At 38.6% G+C, this 22,372-nt stretch overlaps 1 protein-coding gene across 4 annotated transcripts in view; it reads left to right on the top strand.

The window, feature by feature from the left end:
- Positions 1–22,372, top strand: part of Cblb (Cbl proto-oncogene B) — a 183,770-nt gene that overhangs the window by 127,670 nt on the left and 33,728 nt on the right. For all 4 annotated transcript variants that reach the window (XM_041672999.1, XM_041672997.1, XM_041673000.1 and 1 more), the window contains exons 10-12: positions 4,655–4,858; positions 16,106–16,291; positions 17,799–18,161. In XM_041672999.1, the coding sequence (XP_041528933.1) occupies positions 4,655–4,858; positions 16,106–16,291; positions 17,799–18,161 (753 nt within the window). The remainder of the gene's footprint in view (positions 1–4,654; positions 4,859–16,105; positions 16,292–17,798; positions 18,162–22,372) is intronic.

Raw genomic sequence — 22,372 nt, 5'->3', positions numbered from 1 at the left:
GTGGAATTTATTTGTACAGTACTTTGTTAAGCTTTGAACTAGTTAACCTCACTTAATTGTCATTATGACCAAATGATACCCTTTAAATGGTGTGTTATCTCATTATACCTTCTAATCAGAGGCGGTAACTGTCTGCTCTATGGTGGTGATAGAAGCCCAGTAATGATGCACTAATTTCAAATGCCTTGGAGCATGTTGTGCTTTACTGTACAATTCTAGAGATCTTCCACATCAAAGCTGTGAGAGGCTAAGTCCCCAGAGCCTTCCCCCATCCATAATAAAATAGCAAATGAAGGTCTCCTTCACATTGTAGCACTGAATCTTCACTTACTTTCAATAAGAAGTGATTGTTAAATTCTCTGAAATATGAAAACGTTTAATAATGACTTGACCTACTCTTAAGTCTGTATATCTTGATATAATTATTTCATGTAACTTACATTAATAAAAATATCCATGGTAAATTAAAACTGCATAAATTATAGGAAGATGATATAAATTGCAGTAACTAATGAGGATAAAACACACATTCACTTAGGCACATGGGAACAATATGGAATGTGTTCCAGTGTGGGATTTATGAGTACACATGTGTCCTGGGGCCTTCCATAAACCCTGTACATGTGAGAAGATAGGAAGTGCCTGACTGCCGCCTGGTAGGTGTCTTGGTTGGAAAGTGTTTGCCACACAAGGATAAGGACCTGAATTTGGCTTCCTAGCATCCCTATAGCCTGGCTCACATCTATAGGGGACGGATCAGGTTCAGGAGGATCCCAGGACTTGCCGACTAGGAACTTTACCAAATGGTGAGCTCCAGGCTTACTGAAGAATTCTGTGTCAAAATCTACAGTGGAAAGCAAACAAAGGAAGGCAGCCAACATGAGCCTCTGGCTTGCATCCTCCCAGCCCTGGGAACACACACACGTCTACCATAGTCTACAGAAAGTGTTGACTGTTAGTCAAAGTGTTTCTCTAATAATTCTGAAAGCAAATAAATTGTAAGTATAATACTTATTTTAAAATGTCTAAGAAGATGTTTGGGTCATAGTGTGTGTCTGAGCAGTATACAAATAGTACACACAATGATTCAGGCAGAAGGTCATAGTGTGTATCTGAGCAATATATAAATAGTACACACCGTGATTCAGGCAGAAGTTGGTCCTTGGACTGTTCACTTGTGCTTGTATGTAGAGTGTGTATGATAAAACAGATTGGTTATCTATGTTAATTTTTCACTATTTTCTACAATTGTGAATCCATTGTGACTTACTTGAAGTTATGCTATGTATACATAGCATATTATAATATTAACTCCTAGTGTTAATAGCTGGTATATAAATCTGAGATAATGTATCATGAGTATATTACATAGGTAATGTTCAGGTAGTTGTAGGATTCACTGGTAACTTCCCTGACCTTTGCTTCTGAAGTATTTCTACATTGGGGAAGTGAAAGCTACTGAGTCAATTAGAATAGAAGGAATCTTAAATACTTCCTCTTAACATTCACAAATTGTGCACATATTAAAGACTAAGAGCAGAATTATATATTGTTCTTTCTTCTCCAATAACATATGTTCTTTCATCATGACTTGAGTATATGTTGACAGGAACATTATTTTAATTATTGATGTGCAATCCTGATGAGTTATATGTCTCTTCTAGACATTCTTCATCTGCATTCAATCAACCATGTGACAGAAACTAGGGCAGAGTAACCAAAGTGGCATTTGAAAATTTATGGTTCTGTCTCATTTGCATATGACAGTAGTTAAAGAAAAAGAGTGATGGGTGAAGTTATACAGAGTCAGTACTGCAGTCAGTGGGAACTGTTTGCCAATCAAAATGGGTAGTCAGCGCAATTGTTTCCATTTAACCTCCATGAAATGTGCATATGGTCAGGTCGAAGATTCTTCTCTGCTTACATTATCAGTAAATTTGTCACTCTGGTCAAACTGATCAGAAAATGTCTCTTGAGATATCTACTCTCATATTTGCTTATCTTACACACATTAGTAATTTTCATAAAATTAACCTGCCAGGTAAGAAGGTTGGAGCAAGAACTTAGGTCCTTGTTTAGAAGAACCATATCTAGTCTTTCTCTTGTGTTACCAGGATGTTTTTGCCTCTCAACTCCTCCTCTTTCTAAAGTAAAGTCAGTCTATCTTAGAAGAAAAAGAGGTGTTAATTCAGATTATCCATAGCCAGAGCTACATGGAGATTGACCTGGCAAAAAGAACACAATTCAAAGTATTACAGCTTCCAGGCACTGCACTAGATACGGCTTTACGATCCAATTGGAATGAATTTAGTGATGGCAGTTGAACTTACATCTTTAGATGATTTGTTGTATTTTGGTATCCATTAAGATATATGTGGAGAGATTTATATAATATGTAGAATGTGCTTCAAAATAATTGACAAGCGGTAGTGTGAAGCCAGAAGAAAAAGATCAGGCAGGAATTAATTCTTGGTCAAAGTTTGGCAGTGCATGCATGTAGTCATTCTACTCTATATTTTAATTTTAACTTTCTATGATAATGTTTAAATTGCATTATGAATGAAATATCCACATAGGTTTCATTCATTTGCCTTGCATTCTTGTTACAGAGAACCTGAGTTTCTTTTCAGCTTACACGTGAAGAGCTAGCTGTTTTAAGTGACTCAGTTTAATATAGGTCTGTACAGGAACGCCAATAGAGACACACAGTACAGATTTTAACCTTTACAGCAAGATTTCACCTAGGTGAGAACTCATTATTGACTGCTTCCTTAAAGTCCTTTTCTTCAAATCCTACTAGGAAGGTTTAGATTTCTTTAAAGTCTCTCAGTGTTAAACATATCAAAGTACGAACATTACCCAAAATGAAAGAATTCAATCTTGTTTTTATCATGTGTGAAATTATGGTCACAAAAGATTTAAGTTCACCAACTCTGAAAATGAAAATGGATGATATGTGCATTCTCTCTCTCTCTCTCTCTCTCTCTCTCTCTCTCTCTCTCCTTCCTCCCTCTTCCCTCTCTCTATTTGTTGTGTGTGCACAATTTTGCTAATTCATATGTCTAATGATTTACTTTTCCCTGTTTTAAAAATTATGCTCCAGCATATGAATAAGGAAATATTACAGTTTCTTTTCATTAAGCCATCCAATGACATTTTTCTTCTTTTTCTTTTTGATAATATACATTGCAAAGAGGAATTTAGTCAGTTAATACAAGAGAACTTAAAGGAAATTCCAAGCCAATAGTATCTGCTTCAAACTAGACTTCTGGAGAGGAAGAGAATTTTTTTTTCAATACTCTTGAAGCCACATTGTTGAAAGCAGGTGATTTAACCCCCCATAAGCCAAGCAGATACAATACACTAGGCCTGAGTTAATCACAGAATGACTTCTGTGTATTTGTCTGCAAAAGAAAAAAAAACTATGCTAATTTGTCCCTTAAGCTGTTTGTTTCATTGATTTTTTGGCATTTTAAAATATAGCACTAAATTAAGTGTATAATACAAAAATGCCAGGGTAGTGGATGTCTTTTACCTCCTGTTTCTAGAAGGCAGGGTAAGAGAACATCCCATTCTATCTGCTCCGCTCCCAACTGTTAGTGTTTGATGCTGTGAGAGCTTAGTTAGGGACATGAACGTGGGAGGCCGAACAAAACCTCACAAAAGTATTTGTACAAATCTTTTGTAGCCTCTAATTTGAAAGCTGGATTGGGAGGTGCTTCAAATCTTACAGTGTCGTATTCTACATGAACAGATCAAGGCAGCGGCTCTGAGATAGGCAGCTTCCCACTCGCGAGTCAGAATTCTCTGAGATAAATGAACATCAGGCCTGAAAGCATCCTTTGGCTCATGGCTTCCTAGGTTCCAGGTTGTGGTTGGTTGGCTTTGCTGCTTTGGGCTGGTGATAAATCGTGTAATGGAGCAAAGCCATTCACCTCATCACATTTAAAAAGCAGTGGGGGAGATAGGAAGGAGGCAGAATTCTAATAACCCATTTGTGGGTCCTCCTGGGTCTGCCACACCACCTTCACTGTGCCTCATGTCACAGAGGTGAGGACACAGCATACGAGCCACTGAGACTTCAGTGCGGGACTCTCTTGGGGGACTTATAAGTGATAGGCCACACTGTTTTCAGCATAGATGGTTGCTTGTCAGTGATATTTTATTTTCCCGACTCATTCTTCATTAATCAAGATTTAACAAGCCCTAGTCAATTTAAGCCTAAATGTTGACCTACAATTAATATGCACAAGATCTTTTCCAAAGAAGACTTCAAATAGGTTGCCTTGATTGCTGTTTATTACTTCTTTAATCATTTTTAATTTTGCCAAGATGTTCTTTTTATAGAATATTTAATTAGCATTGTTGTTTTGAAGAGGGATATAATTCATTTTTCAGCATCTGAGGACTGTAAAGCTTTGTACATTAGAATTACAAATGCATACTTGTGAAAATTAAGTTAAGCTCCTTTGGAAGAAATTTTGCTCTTTGGTAAATTTAATGCCAAGCCTCGTCATATATTTTGTTGTCTTGCAACCTGCTTTACTCTAGTGCTTCTCAAGACATCTCGTCTGGACCCATGACCCACAAACATGGGAAATGTTTTTTGAGGCTCCCCTGGATTGTTTTGATCCAGTCTGTTTTCTTTATTTAGGAGTCTGATGGCCAAGGCTGCCCCTTCTGTCGCTGTGAAATAAAAGGAACTGAGCCCATCATCGTGGATCCCTTTGATCCCAGAGACGAAGGGTCCAGGTGCTGCAGCATCATTGACCCTTTCAGCATCCCCATGCTTGACTTGGATGATGATGATGATCGAGAGGAGACCTTGATGATGAACAGGCTGGCGAGTGTTCGAAAGGTAAACCCAGAATTCATGAATGTAGCTTGCATGCTGTGAGATGACAATTAACGTCGTCTCAAGTAGTCTGTGTGTTGGTGTATTTTGCTAAGAAAGTAGTCTCTGAGACACAGGCTAAGAAAGCATACTTGATTCAGAACTAAGGTTAAAATACAAGCGGTATTCCCATTTTTTAAAAATAGATAGTCCTTATTTTTCATCCAGGAAATACCTCTTTTCAACAGATAGAGACCACAACAAAGGAAAAGTGCAGAGTTGTGCAGCCCAGTCCCAGTGAATACATCCATAAAACACTCCTGCATGTAAGGCTTAGGGAACAATATGGAAAGGAGGCCAGAAAGATTGTAAGAGCCAGAAGACTATGGATTTTCTGTCTCAGAAGCTACACCAATGAGTCTCACCAGCATGACTGCCTAAATAAGAGCTGAACAAGGACAGCAATAAACTTGCCCAAAGTGCACAGGGAAAGACCACAAGATCTCAGCCCCACACAAATAACTACAGGCGTCCAAGGAATGCTGAGAGTGGGAGAAATAGTTTTTCCCAGGAAGAGCACACCAGTTGGTTATCCAATACCAAATGGTCAGCCCAGAAACCATTCACACAAGTAAGATTATGCAGACTGAGTATGTTCTTTTTAGAAATATATGTGTGTGTATAATATATATATATATATATATATATATATATATATATATATATTTGTAAACGTACATGCATCTAACAGTGAGAAAAGAGGCCATGAATTTGAAAGAACAGAAAGATGTGTTATGGAGAGGTTGGGAGGGAGGAAGGGGAGGATTATGTGATTATATTATCTCAAAAGATAAAAGAAATAATTTTAAAAGCTATTAGCAATATTGACCAACTCATGAAATAATAGATCATGCAGGATCATCTCTTAAGGTAGCCACCTGGTTTTAAAATTCATGAGAGGCAGATGACGACATTCATTTAGTATTAAACACCCGAGAATGATATTAACAAATGTGAAAAAAAAAATTGAAGAAAGGGAGTTATTTGGAAACGGTAAGATGCACTTGATTGGCATTTTTTGTTTGTTTGTTTTTCTTTTATTTCTTTTTATTTATTTATTTTTTGATTGGCATTTTTGTTGAGTCTAGAAGTATCCAGTAGATTTATTTTCTCGACAGAAATGGCATCTTGGTGTTCAGTTTAGTCACATAAAGTTCATCTTTAATTTCAAGAAAGAAATTTGAGGTTTGCTTGTTAATTTACCCGAGGAACTGAGGGTCTATGCTACTGCCCAATGGTGATTCCTTCCCAAAAGAATCAGTGTGTTGACTGAATAATTTAGAAATAAAAATGGCAGATGGATTTCTAGAGACCAGAGTGCTTTTTGTGTGGAAATACACCCGGAATTCAGGTTACACTGAGAACTTTTATGCTGTGGAAGTCACGAGTGGGATTCTTTGCTGTGGGAGCATCTGTAGATGCAGGAACTGTGCCTTCTGGCTAGTGCAGCCATGATTAATCAGGCGCAGCACTCATCCCTCTGGAATTCCGCTTGGCCTCCATGCTTTCCAACTTAGCCCTCCTCTGAGGTGGAGTGGTGGTCGTGACGGCCACGACACATTGTTTACACCGTGCACCTACTGCTGTCATAGGAAAACAATCAGTGCACAGACCAGAGGAGGCTACTTGAAGGCTGTGTCAGATTTTTCTAAAAGAAAACTCTTGGCATTTTCTCTGTCTCTGAGTTCCATACTGATTTAGACATTTCCTTACCATTTTTACATGGCAAAGTTTGTGTGTGAAGGTGTATTAATCTCACTGATTTCACTACTCTCAGGTTCCGCTTTGGGCTGGATGATGATGCTGGTACTTCACACTGTTAAATTTACATCAATTTCATCAGCTAGCTTCGAGACTACTGTAGGTTTCAACTTTCAATGATAACAGCTGTTGAGAATTTTTTAAAATTACATCATGTCCTTGATCCAAGAGAAAGTTGTTATTCCTCGGTAACTCTAAATGATGAATAAGGAGAAAGAAGTCTTTAGAGACAATCACGACTTAAGTCCCCAGCCAACTAAAACTCTGCCTTTAAGAAGAAGGGGTGACACACCAGCTGTTCTACAGAATAGAACTGGAGCTTCATTAACCAGATGACTTAGACTGTTCCCTATGTTGGCTTCCTCTTATAAAGCAGGACAGCAGTTTCGTCCATTAACTGTTGAAATGAATCAGTGAGATCTTGAATTTCAGACAGTTACACAGTGTCAGGTCACAGGAACCATAGGAGTGCTTGCTATTTTATTGCCCACATTAAATGAAATTAGGAGTGCCGTGTACTGAATGTCCCATGATAATCTTGACGATCTGAATTAGTAGAAATCATTGCACCCTGTGCTTGTAAAAAAAAAAAAAAGAAAACTTGAACACAACTATAGTAGATTTTGAGAGAAAAAGAACAGGACAGGAAAGTTGTAAATCTCGGCAACTACCAGAAGGAGAGAGATAGAGAGGAGAAAGAAAGGAAACTTGTTTCTAAGCATCCCTATAGCAGAACAAGGGTAGCTTCAGAGAGATGTGAAGGGGCTAACCTTTGAGCAGTATCTGAAAGAGAGGATAGAAAGAAGAAAAGCGGGGAGGTATTGTAGGAGCAACTACTCTTTTGGCAAAGTAGATTTCAACCCCCAGCACCTATGTTAAGCAGCTCACAAGGGCCATAATACATCTCCTATGTCCACACTGGACACCTCTGGCCTCAGCAAATCATACTCAGCGCACATATTCTCACATAAGCACACAATATAAAATAAACTTTTAAATAAATAATTCAAAAATTAAAAAAAAAAAGAGTTATCCTGGTACGCCAGAGATGATGCTTGCCCTCATCCAGAAGATGTCTGAATCCGAGCTCACTGTTCTGCCAGTCTGGCTGTATCTCAAGCCCTCTGTGAGACTAATTCAAAAATGAGGAGGTGTGAAATGACAGTGAGAATAAAGTAGCATATGCTTGTAACATTGCCTTCATTGACTGATGCATGTGTTTGTAACATTGTCTTCGTTGGCTGATTCATATGCTTGTAACATTGTCTTCATTGACTGATGCATTTGTCTTTGTTGACTGATGGTACTTTTTGCCCTTGAAGTAACAAATATATATATATATATATATATATATATATATATATATATGGATATGTATATACACATATATAGTGAAATATATTGAGGTGATAATGAGCACTTACATAGTCATGTTGATTTCTATCTCTTGATTTACAAGACCTAAAATATGTCTTACTTGGCATGTTGCTCCAGGTATAGGATGCAGAATGCATTTAAAGAGTGGTTATTGAATGCCTGGGTAACCTGGGATGGCAGCAAAGTATTTGAGAAACATGCCGCAGCTCGAGAAGTTCAGGTGACCTCTGTGGTAAAGACTTCTAGCTTGGCAAAAGGCATTTCAGTTTCCCTTGAGAATGGCTTTTCTTTCAGTGTTCCATGTGAGGATTGGGGATGTGGCTCCAAGAGCAATTCTCTTGCAAATTTTGAGTAACTTGTCACTTAGAGAAGGAAAAAAATCATTTGCCCTCTATCAGCTTCACCTGAAATAAAGTGACACTGGGGCCTCCTCACACAGTGACTGTAGTAACACAAACTGAGAATGGGATGGATAGGTGAGGAACAGGCCTGCTCGCCACCCTCTCTGGCCTTTCCTGATCTGTTCCCTCTTCCACATTGGGAAAATGAGAGATTTTTCAGAGTAATTACCTCTGTTGTTAATTCCACCTGGAGAAGGATTCTCTCGTACATTATTGGCTTGTCTCCTGTGATGAGTCTCTGTGACCTTCAGTGTTCCACTACCCTATGGCAGTTAGATATTTTATAAATGCAGTTAAATTAAAGTTATTTGGTTTTAATTTGATGTCATGATTTAATTAAATTTCTTTTATGTCTACTAATCTGCTGCTAATCACTTAAGCAGGTCATGACTTTTGTATTGTTTCACCAACCTCTGCCACTTACCTATCAATGTCTCTTAAATTTTGGTATGGATACAAGCATAAATTCTTTATGAATAATTGGGAAAATATTACTATAAAATCATGTTCTTATTACTTGTTTATACGTTTTGAGACGAGCATTGTGCTAAGTTATTATAGAGGACTATGAATTCCTAAAACCAGGCCACACTTACTGTTCCTGTCACCCAGACATACTCAGTAGCTATGTAAATCAGTAAATGCATGTGCACCTGCTCTCTGAGGCCAGTTACTTGATCAAAGGTTTCTCTTTTATCTCCAATTTAATTTAAGGAATAACTATATTGCATGAAAGACTGAACTTTCATAAGGTTTTATGCAGTGATGAGTTAGAGTACAGATCATAAACAAAGACGGATTGCTTTGACACAAAGCCATTATTCATGCTTGTTCCTCCTGTTTTATAATCTTCATTGTCTCATCGTCTAATCATTTATTTTAAAGTGTCTCATTTTCCGAACCAAGAGTGGCTGTCAGTCATTGTCCAGCAGAACGATTCAATTTTTTTATCTTCCATATCAGTTACTCCTCTTTTTCTCTTTTCATGAACTGACTGATGACTATCTCATACAATTGTTCTTTTCTGTCTTAAGCTTGTTGTCTTCATTAAATTAATAATCCTTCCATCATTGCATAGAAAACTAAGTTGTATTTTCGTTACCACAGAGGTTTCCAACAACTGATAGTTGTCAGTCATGACATGCTGTGCACACAGACTGCTTCCTTGGCAGTCCTTCATAATTGAGAATATTTAGTACTGATGATGCTTCCAATAAGCAGAACCCACGACTCTATAAAACAGTACATTATTCGCCTTATTAGATGGAAGGTATTTAATGATTTAACTGGAAAGTGTTTTAGATTTTGCCCAAAACTTTGTCTTTACCTGAATTTCTGAGCTGTCAGCTTTCCTAGATAATCGGGCTCTGTGATATGAGCCCCAGGGGTTAGTCCATATTTGATGACAGAGAACGTCACAGCTTCCTAGGTTATCACAGAGAAGGGGTCTGTTGATATTCAAGCATCTTTGTAATATTAGAAAAGATAGCAGCAAATTTTTAATAGTTTATTAGGAATTATCTGAAAAGAAATACATTACTTATCAAATATGTAAAGTAACTTAGAAAAAAGATTGATTGGCTCAGCTTCTGAATAGGCCTGAATTAATTCTTATGACATATGCATTATATATGCTACAATGCCTGTCTAGCATGCATTAGGTCCTAGGTTCAATCCTAATGCTAATAAGATATTAGTAAATGGATGACTATATCAGGAGAAAAATATCTAAGAATAAGGGTTAAAGAAATGTTTTAATCTTTTAAAACATTCATACTGTTTTCTTCACTAGTTAAATCTCATTGTTCCTTAAAAGCCATGTGTTCTTTACTTACTGCCTTACCTCATGGTGGTAAGAATTTCCCTGACCCTCAGGAAAGACTTTGGGTGCCCAGCTCTTGGGTTTTCACAGTAGATTTGGAAGTTCCCATCCCTTAAGTATGTTAGTTAGACCAGAGTCCATACTGCAGCCATAATGACAAAAACTGGCTACAGAAGTGAAAATCAAAGGGCAAAACAGACCTTAAGAAGGCAAAATAGCACTTTATCTGAGCCAATTTTACTTCCTGAATTTTTCAGAAATACGGAGACATTTTTGGTTTCAGAATGGTGTAGGGGGTTACCGCTGGCACTGGGTTGACTAGTCAATGCTCTACTGCCCATGAAATACGCCCCCCTCTCCTGCTACCATCCACAGGTAGAGTTATGAATGATACCAGTTCATCTTCAGATGCAGGTTCCGTGTTGGACCTTTAATTTCCTGGCTGTCTTAAATCTCTCCATGCAGAGCAGCATCCTTTGCATATTCATAAATAAAGGAAGCATCACCCTATCCATCATGTAATATATGTCAGTATAGGTGACCCAGCAAGCACTGTTGCATGTTGCCCAACAATGGCTGCAATATAAAACAAACATAGTAGGAAAAGCGAACATTTGCACTCTTACAAACAGCTTTGAGTCTGTCTACACTAGCAGAAGATTAGCTTTCTGGGGACTAGCTGAGACTGTCCCTTCTCACTGTCAGGAACTCCTGATGTCTATGACCACACAGTATTCCCTTGAGCAAGGTTTTCTGCTAAGTGACCACTGGTGGCACCGTTCTTGTCTCCGCTGCTCTGAATCATACTGAGGCACACTGCTCAGGGCTTCTAGTTCTTAGTATCTATGGGCCTTGCATTTTTTTTTAACTCTCCATGGGCTACATAGTCTCGGTACAGATAAGATTAAATGGCTTAAATCAAGAAACACCCAGAGAATGGTGCCAATGCTTGACGAATCAGTTGTTATATTATTTTAATATACTGTAAGTTAGAACTCCCTCGTATATTGTTGTCCTTCTAGGAAGTAAGTATCAACATCCTGAGATTCCCTCAAAAGTTTTATTACTTATTACTATTTATTATCTTATTTAAGGTGAAACTATATTGATTTAGCAAGATAGTGGTTGTACTCAGTTTCTGATTACCTACATGATAGTACCGCATTGTTGTTTAGTAGTTTACTAAACATATTTCGTATTTAGAAGTCAGAGAAAATACAAAGACGCCTCAATACCATTTTAAGGATTAAGTAATTGAGGTAACCATGTGGTATACTTATTTTCTGTATTGGAAATAAATTAAAAAGATGAAGGATTTAAGAATTCTGTAAATTAGGGAGACTGCTATTCGGCCATCCACAACGTAGTAATTGTTTGCTCTTTGTAAAGCTCTTGCCTGGTACTGGGAGAAAAAAGGCTTCCTGAGAAAGCATTTTTCCCATTGACTGAAATTCATTCCTCCAATGCCCAGAGTGTGCTTGCTTCTCAGCCATTTCTGTGGAACTATTTCTGAATTATTTCTGAATTATATGTCACCCTTCCTTGCCTTCTCAAAATTGCTTATGCAGCCGAGTGAACCAAAGGGCATACGAAGCCACTACATTCAATACAACTTATTTCTCGAAACTTACATTTTGCAGCAGGACTTAAGGATGCGATGCAGGAAGCGAGAAGAACCACAAATTTAAATTAAAATCACACGTACTAGGTTGTGAAATTCCCAGAAATTATTAAGATACTGTGTAAAACTTCAAAGAAATTAAAAGATTACAGTGGTTATTCACAGGCCAGGGGTTCATGACCCTCTTACCAGAGGCGCTGCAAGAAGAAACTGTCACATCGCATGCTTAGCAGAGTTTACTACTCTAATAGAGATGTGCCCATGGGGTTAGAGCCATGTGTGACACATTCTGTATTACTGTAAAGTAGACCCTGCCTACTGCCACTTGTGTTGGCTACTTCTCTGTCAGACTGTAAAGGCACCCATCCTCATAACTGTTTCTCCATGTATGAGTTTATAACCTGTTTCCTCCTCCTATTATTTTTAATTTGTGGGATCTGAAAATTTCCAGAAGTTAACAGTGGAACATTGATACTAATTGTAGCCGTTTGAATAAAAATGGCCCCATTTGGTAGAACTGTTTGGGAAGGATTGGGAGGTGTGCCCTTATTAGATAATGTGTGTTACTAGCGGTGAACTTTGAGGTTTCAAAAGCCCACCCTCACCCCTCCCCTCTCTCCTCCTCTTCTTCCTCTCCCTCTCTCCCCCCACCCCTTGCTTGTGTCTCAAGTTGTTACCTCTCAGCTACTGCTCCAGTGCCTTCCTGCCTGCCTGCTGCCATGGACTCTATCACCATCTGAAACCACAAGTCCCAAATTAAATACCTTCTTTTTATGATCTTGTATTTAAGCTTTTGAATATTACATAAAATCTTTCTACACAGCATAGATAAGTAACTGACACACCAGCTCCTCGTTACTCCACAGTGGATTAACTCTTTGTGTCTTAGTGAAGCAGCAGTGGGGTCCACAATGTTCTCCCCTGGGAAGAAGTCCAAGAAATGTTTACAGGACATTTCTGTCTCATTTTGAGTTTCTTCCAGATCTTGAAGCTTCTGGGCGCTTAGTTGTGGAGAAAGAGGAAGTGGTTCCTTTGGTTTTACACCAGGGCTTCATATAACCTTTTGCTTATTATTTTAAAGGGGCCATGCTAGAGATAATCCAAAATAGAGAATAGGAGCTATCTGTGCTTAAACTATAAACCATGTGTGAATGTAAACATTGTTGTTGTATATCACTTCTGAATAATATTATACACAGGCTATTTTAAGTACTTGTAACTTTGTTATGTTCACAGATTAATACAATACAGACCAAGATAATAGTTGGAAGCAAAGAAAATAGAGTATTTTATTCTATTCTATGTGGTAAGAAGAAATTACCACTATTCATTAATTCTCATGCATTTTAGAGAAAAATATTGACTCTCTGGATTCTTCTCATCATCATTAATATAATACAAGTATCTCCCTCGTTAAATAGGAAAGCTCCTGGTAGAAGTATCATAAGACGACTTTGATTATCTATGTATTGTTAGACTCTCGTTAGCTATTGGAAGCCTTTCTCCTGCCCCATTTATACAATAAGCTGCCTGGACTTGAAGCTTCTTACCAGATGTTTCACCATTTCCATAATAATAGATCTTATTACAGGCTCTTCTGATGTCACTCTTTAAAGGTATGCATAAAATGAAAAGTGACTGGAGTAGGATGAGGCCCCATGGTTATTAGCAGTTGCTGAGCAAAAGGCAGTGGATTTTGAATGCTTTGCCCCTTTCACTTGTTCTGTGAAAATTCTGTTAGTCACACACACGGATCCTGCCGTTTGTAGGGTGGTCACTAGCATGGTCTCTTAAGTTATAGCACATATTGGGCATTTTGTCGGAGAAATTAAATGTAGCTAAAGCAACTGACTAGGAAGACATTGGTGGGTGTATTCCCATGAAGTGATCCAGTGTGGTTCTGACATTTCTAGAGTCCCTAAGTCCCTGCCTGTAGACGATGTGTCCATCAGCTGCTTGTCTTAATGAACTTAGGAGAAGCTGGTAGACTCAGAGGCTGATGCGGTAATCCTGAAAACAGAAACTAAGCCCATGGAGTCTAAGGAGCTAAAATAAAAAGAATGAGTTTTCCCAAAGTTGTGAGGGCTAGGGTAATACTGACCTTGACACAGAACCGAAGACAAGATGAACAAATGACATGTCACTCAGTTCCCATAACTTGAAAGAATGGTCCGTTCTCCCTAGTGTGGATGGTTTTGAATATTACATAATAAATTCCGTAAATTAGTGCCACACACATTAGTGAATTTCGCAATAAGTTCTGTTACTTCTCTTGTGATAGAAAAACCATATGATCCCCCCTTTTTAAATCTAAGTGTTCCTGCTACTTCATAATGGTAAACAAGTTCAGTACAAGTCTTCACAGCAGGGAATGATTATTAAATGTCAGTACATCTGTCAAAGGCAACTTTAGGATAGGGTTCTGGGAGGGTATTGAAGAGGGGCTAAATACTACTGCTATACTGCTAACTAGTGTAGAATGTATTCAAAACTGCATTTTTCGTAAATAAAAAGCTTTTATAGCCGTTTGTAGGGATAAATCCAAAGCTTACAGAGTGAAAGCCTATTATTTATACTGGAGTGTTAATTCATGAAATAAATGGAAAATTTGAAATGTTGATTGGCACCTCATTCAGTAAAACATTAGCTTGTCAATGTGCATGCTCTAACCACGAACTACTAAACTACGTTGCACATTATAGTTCGGGATTTCTGCCTATTAGAATCTTCCTTAGAAACAAAATAATCATAGAAAAGTCAGTTTCTAATGTTTTTATGTATTGATCAGTATTAGAGCAAATAATCTGCCTAGTGTTTCTATTAGACATTTGAATGTAAAGTAAGACTCTTAATATAGTATTTTTAAAGCTATTTAAACACTTTCAATCAAGCTATATTGAGTTTTTGTTTTGTTTTGGTGGGGATGTAACTTTGTAGACGCGTAGGCTTATCCAATGGACCCTTCTAATTTCCTTTTCTTCCTATTTAGTTTTAATTAACGTATAATTTTCTTTATACTACCCTAAATATGCAAACTTTAAATGCACATGAATTTCTAACCCACATGTGACACCAATTTCTTACATTTTGGCTGGTGTCTTGTAGCTCTCTGCTTTATGAAGTCATTGTGAGAACATTTCAGAGAGTAGCTACCCTATATCCTGTGTTATAGAATACTCATACTATAAGGTAATTTGCATACCCATTACATAAAAAATCATTTGTTCTCTTCCTACCCTCCAGTGTCCACTATTCTATTCTCCTGTGAGTGAGCTTTTGTTGCTTCCATATTGAGAAGGCACACCATCTGTCTTTTACTGCCTGTCTTAGCTTATAGGTTAGTTCATGATTTCACCACAGATTACAGTCACTCTTTGTTATCCTTGAGTTAATACATCACACACTGATTCCATATCTTGGCTGCTGTGAATAGCATTTCTGTACACAGGGGAGTACATGTGACTCTTGCATATATGTTGCCATGTCTTTGGATGCTTATCTGGTGGCCCCTCAAATAATTTTTTAAGGCCTTAGCAGAGGTGGGTGTAATTCCATGATCCCTAAGTGTGGTGTGCTCAGTGACTGCCAGAAAGGAAGAACCTGAGGTAGCATAGAGTCTTACCTGTTGTGGCTCAAGTGTATAAAGACCTTCTGAGATTTGTTTAACTGCTTTTACAGGAAAGCATTTAGCTTGAGGATTTCCTTTCTATATGGAAGCTTAAGAAAAGCAACAACAACAATACTTGGTTTAAGTGTGTGTGTGTTTTTTAATTGTCTGGTGTCTAGTTGATGTAAGGCTGACCTGATGTCATAGTTTCCCAGGAGCCCCATGTGGTAGTGAGAGCATAGTGTATAGAATAAAGAACTTCTGTTTGCAAATGGTTTTGTAGTTTATAGTCGAGGTAGCCTAGAGGAACATAAACCTCTACATTGTGTGTCTCCGCCCTCCTCCTAAGATGAAGAGCCATCCCAGGCCTGCCCTGGATTGCACTGCATTCTAATGTTCTTTCTCAGAGACCCTTTCTACAAGGCGTGAGGACAGAGTATCAGTATGTTCCTTCCACAGTCCTCCCCTCAAAGGACACATTGAGATGCCCGGGTCTATCATCACCTTTTATTCTGGACAAGTGTGCAGCCCTTCCCCTCCCTCTATACCTCGGCAAGGAGAGAGCATGTTCTTGCCACTTGTGCTCATCAGACCCTCAGCACCCTCTCTTCTTCTCTCCTAGTGCACTGACAGGCAGAACTCACCAGTCACATCACCGGGATCCTCACCCCTTGCTCAGAGAAGAAAGCCTCAGCCAGACCCTGTCCAGATCCCCCACCTCAGCCTGCCACCAGTGCCTCCTCGCCTGGATCTCATTCAAAAAGGCATCGTCCGCTCTCCCTGTGGCAGCCCCACGGGCTCCCCAAAGGTGAGTCAGCGCCATCAGAAACACAGAAGGCAGCTCTTACATCCTTCTGTGCATTGTCATCCAGTGTCTTAGGCTTCTAATTGTGTATAAACAACTGGTAAGATTCTCATTTTCTTTATGGAGAACCTGCTGCTATATCTCTTCCTTTGTTACTATAAAATCACTATAAAAGTTACATAATTACTCAAGCATGTCTGTAGAACCCTGATTTGTGAAAATAAATAGCATAAGGATAGTATTCTATAAAGTGGATTTTAAAGGTCATCAGATGCATTACAATAATTTGCATGCTGTTATCAAATGGTATTTTACATGTATTTTCATAACATCAAGACAAGAAGAATGTGAGGGAAGTATATTTGCACAAGGGCTTGAGGTGTGATGCATTATCACTCATGCTTCAAGTGACTCAGAAGACAAAATCCTATGTACTTCTTTAAACCCAGGGAATTAATTACAATAAATTACAGTATTTGCCAAGTTATCACTCTACTATTTATTATTAAAGATGTAATTTTATCTTAGGCCTACAGTTCATTTTAGTTTTATGTGGATTCTTTTAAAATTTAATAATAACATATTTTGTTTTATTAAATGTAAATTTATAAAAACCTAAATACCAGTTGCTATTATGCTTACAGTCTAGGATTGCTAAGGAGACAATACATTTACTTCTCTTGCCTCCCTTACACTCTCTGGATCTGGGCTTGAATCCCATGTGACTCTTACAGGATAGGATTTTGAATTACGTAGACATGCAACAAATTTGTTCTCCTTGACATTTCCTAAGATAAAAAAAATAAGCCTTTCACTAAATAAGCATGAAAATAAACAGTAAAGTTCTAAGAGTCATGCAAATTCCCCTTTGGGTTACACACCTTCATATTATCCTTTAACAATTACACTGAGAGATAGTCTTTTTTTTTTCTTTCATTTTAAGAACCCAGAAAGTCAAGGGATTCTGTCAGCAATTGCTCTGCCATTTAGATCTTCACTGTTTTAGTAATGCTGTTAAAAAAAAAAAAAAGCCTAAGCAAATGGGCCGTGTAGCTTTTGTTGAGCTACAATGAGGAAAACAAAACAAAAGACAATTTTAAACGCTTGTAAAATATTTCAAATCATTTCTCTTTTAAAAAGGTGAAGAATCAATGGAATCGGTGTTAGGGGGGTTTTCTGTGTGTCTGTTGGGTCACAGAAATTAAAAAAGCAACCATTTCCTTGATTCTATAATCATAGCTAAAATGTGTAATTTTAATCTTCTTTCTGTATGATTTCTAGGACTTTTGCATATATAGTCATTTCTACAAAATTCTTAATGTGGTGTTTTGATGTAAGTTCTTCATTAATTTTTTAATTTTCCAGTAGTAATGAAAGAAACTTATGAAAAGTCACTTGAAAGCTTATTAGAAATCTAATAAAACCACGATGTGACTAAAATGCAAATTCAGTTATGTGCACGGTGCAATCCCTGTTTTGGTTTTGTGTTTTGTCTCCTGTGTCTCTTTAGTCGTCTCCATGCATGGTGAGAAAGCAAGACAAACCACTCCCAGCACCGCCTCCTCCTCTAAGAGATCCTCCCCCTCCACCAGAGAGGCCTCCCCCCATCCCACCTGAAAACAGACTGAGCCGACACTTCCACCAAGGAGAAAGTGTGCCTTCCAGGGACCAGCCCATGCCTCTTGAAGCCTGGTGCCCTCGGGATGCCTTTGGGACTAATCAGGTGATGGGCTGTCGCATTCTAGGGGATGGCTCTCCGAAGCCTGGAGTCACAGCAAACTCCAACTTAAACGGAAGACACAGTAGAATGGGCTCTGACCAGGTCCTTATGCGGAAACACAGACGCCATGATTTGCCTTCAGAAGGAGCCAAGGTAATCCAGTCAGCTGTGCAGAAGCTGGGGAAGCAGCTTGCAGAGAGTAGCAATGGGAGGCTTTGTGTCCAATGTGAACCATGGGACAGTGTTAAGTTTGATTGTTTTTACCTGCCTACCACAGTGCTTTCTTGATGCTCTTTAATATCCTACCACTTCTGAACAATGAGAAGCTCATTTAAAGTTGAACTTGAAAGAAGTGAGAAGGCTGTCCATATGTAATAACTTAAGACACAGCTGCCAGGCAGCTCGACAGAGATTGCTCCCTTCCTTACTGTCCTACAGAGAGCTTCTCCCACTAATATCTCAGTGTTGTTAAAATCATACTGTTTAGTGCTAAGTCTTCTTGTTCTACCAACATGGGCAAGATTGTATAACTGTACATGCCATAGAGCAGTCTTCAAATGAGGTGTAGGTTAGGACATTATAATTGACCCTGTCCATAGAAGTGAGTCTCTCCCCTACTCAAGAAAAGAAAACACGGGGAAAAGAAGAAAACATGAACACTCCACTTCTGCTCACCAACCAAGCCACACCTTATAAAACTCGAAGAGATTCTCCTACTTTTAACTTTTCATTTAAACACTAATACCTTGTCACTGCATTCAGGAAAGAATGTAAGCATGCAGGCAACTAAAGGGGCAGCAGCAGCCACTGAACCTAGAAGACTGGGTGGTGTCCCAGCAAACCATCTGGGAATCATTCCTGGTACTTTACTCTGTGGCATCCTCTCCCTCAGTACTGAAAATGATTTTGCCTCTTTAGCTAATATTCTGTTGACCCCAACTTATTGTTGTTTCTTATGGAGTACAATTTATTCCTTCAAAACTATGGATTGAATTTGATGTGTTCATCTGACATTCAGGAGACAGGGAGAAACAACGTAGTGACACAACTTTTCATCCCAACACAAGAATTGGGAGTTAAGGTCATCCTCAGTTATAGGCCTCCATGAGACTCTGTCTCACAGGGACCAGAGAAAAGAAGAAACTAAGCAGTGGCATGTCCTCCGTTCCTAGTGAATGTGCTCTCTCTCTCTCTCTCTGTGTGTGTGTGTGTGTGTGTGTGTGTGTGTGTGTGTGTGTGCAAGCACAGTGATGTTTGGGTAGTGACATCATTAATACAGTGATGCACCAGAAATACTTTGCGGCAAGAAGAGCCAGCTCTCAGGTGCTGCATATAGAGATGAGCACGTTGGTTGCAAGTGACCTGGCTTAGCACTCTTCTCAGCTTCTGCTATTAGGAAGATTCCTAAAAATTTCTTGAAGGTTAGTGAAAGGTATTGTAACTTTAAGGACAAAGCACATAGAAAAAGCAAATGTCTTCTAGAAGTCGAGAGCTTGTCCTCAACGAACTTTCCACAGCCTTGATTCCTGCCTGGAGGGAATTTGTGGGATTTGATTTGGTTTGTGTTTCTCCATTAGCCTCTCTCCATTTTCTCATGATCACACTTGTCTTGAGAAGAGCCTTGGAACAAGCTCTTAAGTGAGCAGACTGGTTCTCCCCAGGGGCAGGTCACAAAGTATTTTCTGAATGACTTCAGAAATACATAGTGTAGTAAGCATTCGAGTCAATTCTTTGAAGACCCCTTTTCTCAGGATTCTTTCAGATATTATCATACAGTAAGTCAATGTTAACTGGCCTTCTAGAACACACTGTTATTTTTTAAGATGTTACGGTTTAAAAATGGGGTGATGATTTTTTAAAGGTGTGAAATTGCGGTTTGTGATACTAACATTAGGTCTGAAATTTTAGTAGAGGGTGCGGTTCTGGTTAGTGACTATAGAAGTCACCTCTCATTGAAACCTGGGTTTTCATGCCATTTCTAACCAACCTCTTAGAGACTTCCTGGATTGCACTCTCGTGTCCTCTTCCCCTTTTCTTCCCTCCCCCCCTCTCCCTCTCCTCCTGTTTTTCCTTCCATCTACCCCCTAAGCAAATACTTTTACCTTGAAATAAAAGAATAAAAGTTTCTCTTAATTTTATTTTTGCCTCATCCTCAAATTCTTCTGAGGAAGAGAAGACTCTTTAAGGGCTAAACTACATTGTATATATTAGTAATGCCATGCTTATGTCCTTAAAATTTGTTTCATGTTGCAACAAAACTACAGTTTACACCACGTCTTTGCAATAAGTATTTTAAAATATGCTACACACTTGAAGGTTTTACTTCTGGGCATCGACACTGTACCCAGATTCTGTTGGTGCTTCCTTTTGAGAGACTGAGGACCCATCTGGTTCTTAGTGATAAACATTGTCTTTAACTTGTCCTGTGCCTTGAAATGGCATTGTTCTACAGATGACCTTACGTCTAATAATCTTTTGAAGGTATCGCTAGATAAGGGTGTCGTATGATCCCCTTCTTGTGATTATGGCTTTTGCACTTTGAGTAAGGAAACACATGGTCCTACATATGATCTTAAACTTATCTGTAAGTTCTGAGAGCTGGCTTTCAAAATGAAGTCCTTCATGTGCACAGGTTTCATTTGCAGTGTGATACTGAAGAACACATGATGAGGATCCTCTTTCAATAGTGGAGGAGCTATATTAATAGGGTAGGAAGTCCATTTGTATTTGTAGTTTGATTAAAAAATAATAATCTGAGCACCCACGTGGTTCACATAACATGCATTCAAAAAAGCACTTATACACATAAAATAAAAGCAAACAGATACTTTTTTTAAAAAAACAGAAGTCTTTTTCTTCATTGCACAGAATTTTCCTAAAATATTTTTTGTACATTGCAAGGATATCATGTTTAGATGAATGATCTTAGAAAATGTAAGAGTCACAGGATAATACTTCAAACATAGATTAAGATTATAGGATGCTTAGAGGCATACAAAAAAAAAACCTAGATCTAGAATAGCCTGGTTTATAGTAGATTACATAGCCCAGATTGGATGCCTTCCACAAGCCTGAGCCTTCAGGAATGTGCCTATTCCTTCGTTCTCACTCGTCTCTATAAGCAGTTGAATGTCCTTGACACTGTGGGATGCAGGGTATTGTGAGTGCAGCCCAATGTGAATGCAGCACATGCAGGTCTGTGATGAACTTAATATGAAAGGTGCATGAGAAGCATCAAGAAGACATGTGCTTTCCTGAGAAAGAACATGAAATCCTGAAGAGGAAAGGAGAAAAGGAATCAAGTTTCCAGCAAGAGGGTCCCTTGCAGGGTGACAGAAATGACAGAGGGATGTAGCCCCCCTTTTTTCCTGTAGGAAAAACAAGTCAGAATATCATGGAGATAGGAAATATGTATGGTGATACATAAGCAATTTTGAATAGAGTGTACTGTTCATAAAAAGTAGAGGCATGTGCAGCCAAACTGGATACCGGTTCAAACCAGTTTTGGTAGGAAGTTTTTTTCAGTTGTTTATGCAGAAACAAGCTTTCAAAGTAGTGATAGCTCCAAACAGATGTATCAGTGATGTGGATTTTAAAAACGTAAGTCCTTAGTATTTCTGGTGGAATTCTGATGATCGGGCTAGAATCATTTAGGAGACTGAGCCAGAGAACAACCAGACCCTTACAGTGTGAGGTCACTCACTGTGGACTTCTTTAGCCTGGTCCACCATTCACAAACAGATCCTTCAGGGTTCTAAGGAGCATGTGCTATTTATTTTCAGCTAGATGATCATGGTATATATCACTCTCTCAGGCAGTAGCATCCAGTTTCTGGTCTGATGAAATGGGTAAGGTTGAACACGGAATTCAGAATCAAATGTTAGATTTCATCCTCCAACCACTCCCTTTGGGGAACAATCCCATTAGATTCGCAGAAGTGAGTACCAGCACGTGTAAGTGCTTGGCTGTTTGCATGCTTGCATAATTTCAGTCTCTAATTAGGAAGAGCTCTAAAGAATTCCATGTATGGTATTAAGGTATGCTTATGTCTCAGGACATAGTTTAGAACCGATTACAGGAAGATCAGCTTCTAAGCAAATGGTGTGTATTTGCTGAGAGTATATCAGTAAAGATGTTTCTTCCAACTATAGCAAAATATTCCCTGGTCAATGCCTCCACCAGTGAGATCACCTGCCCTGTTGTCATTCACAATCATTGGAAGCCCTCTTGTCAATATGGGGTATGGATGGGAATTTAGTATAAAATGAGTGAGAAATAGAAGACTGTGTTCTGAGACAAACAGATACAGTGTGACATTCATTCTCCACAGAATGGAGCTACATTGCTGATACCAAATAAGTTGT

This window comes from Microtus oregoni, unplaced genomic scaffold, assembly GCF_018167655.1.
Source record: "Microtus oregoni isolate MIOR12 unplaced genomic scaffold, Mior012 000023F_ref0000262, whole genome shotgun sequence".
Taxonomy (NCBI): domain Eukaryota; kingdom Metazoa; phylum Chordata; class Mammalia; order Rodentia; family Cricetidae; genus Microtus; species Microtus oregoni.
Note: the sequence above shows the minus strand (reverse complement) of the source record. Positions and strands in the feature narration are given on the sequence as shown.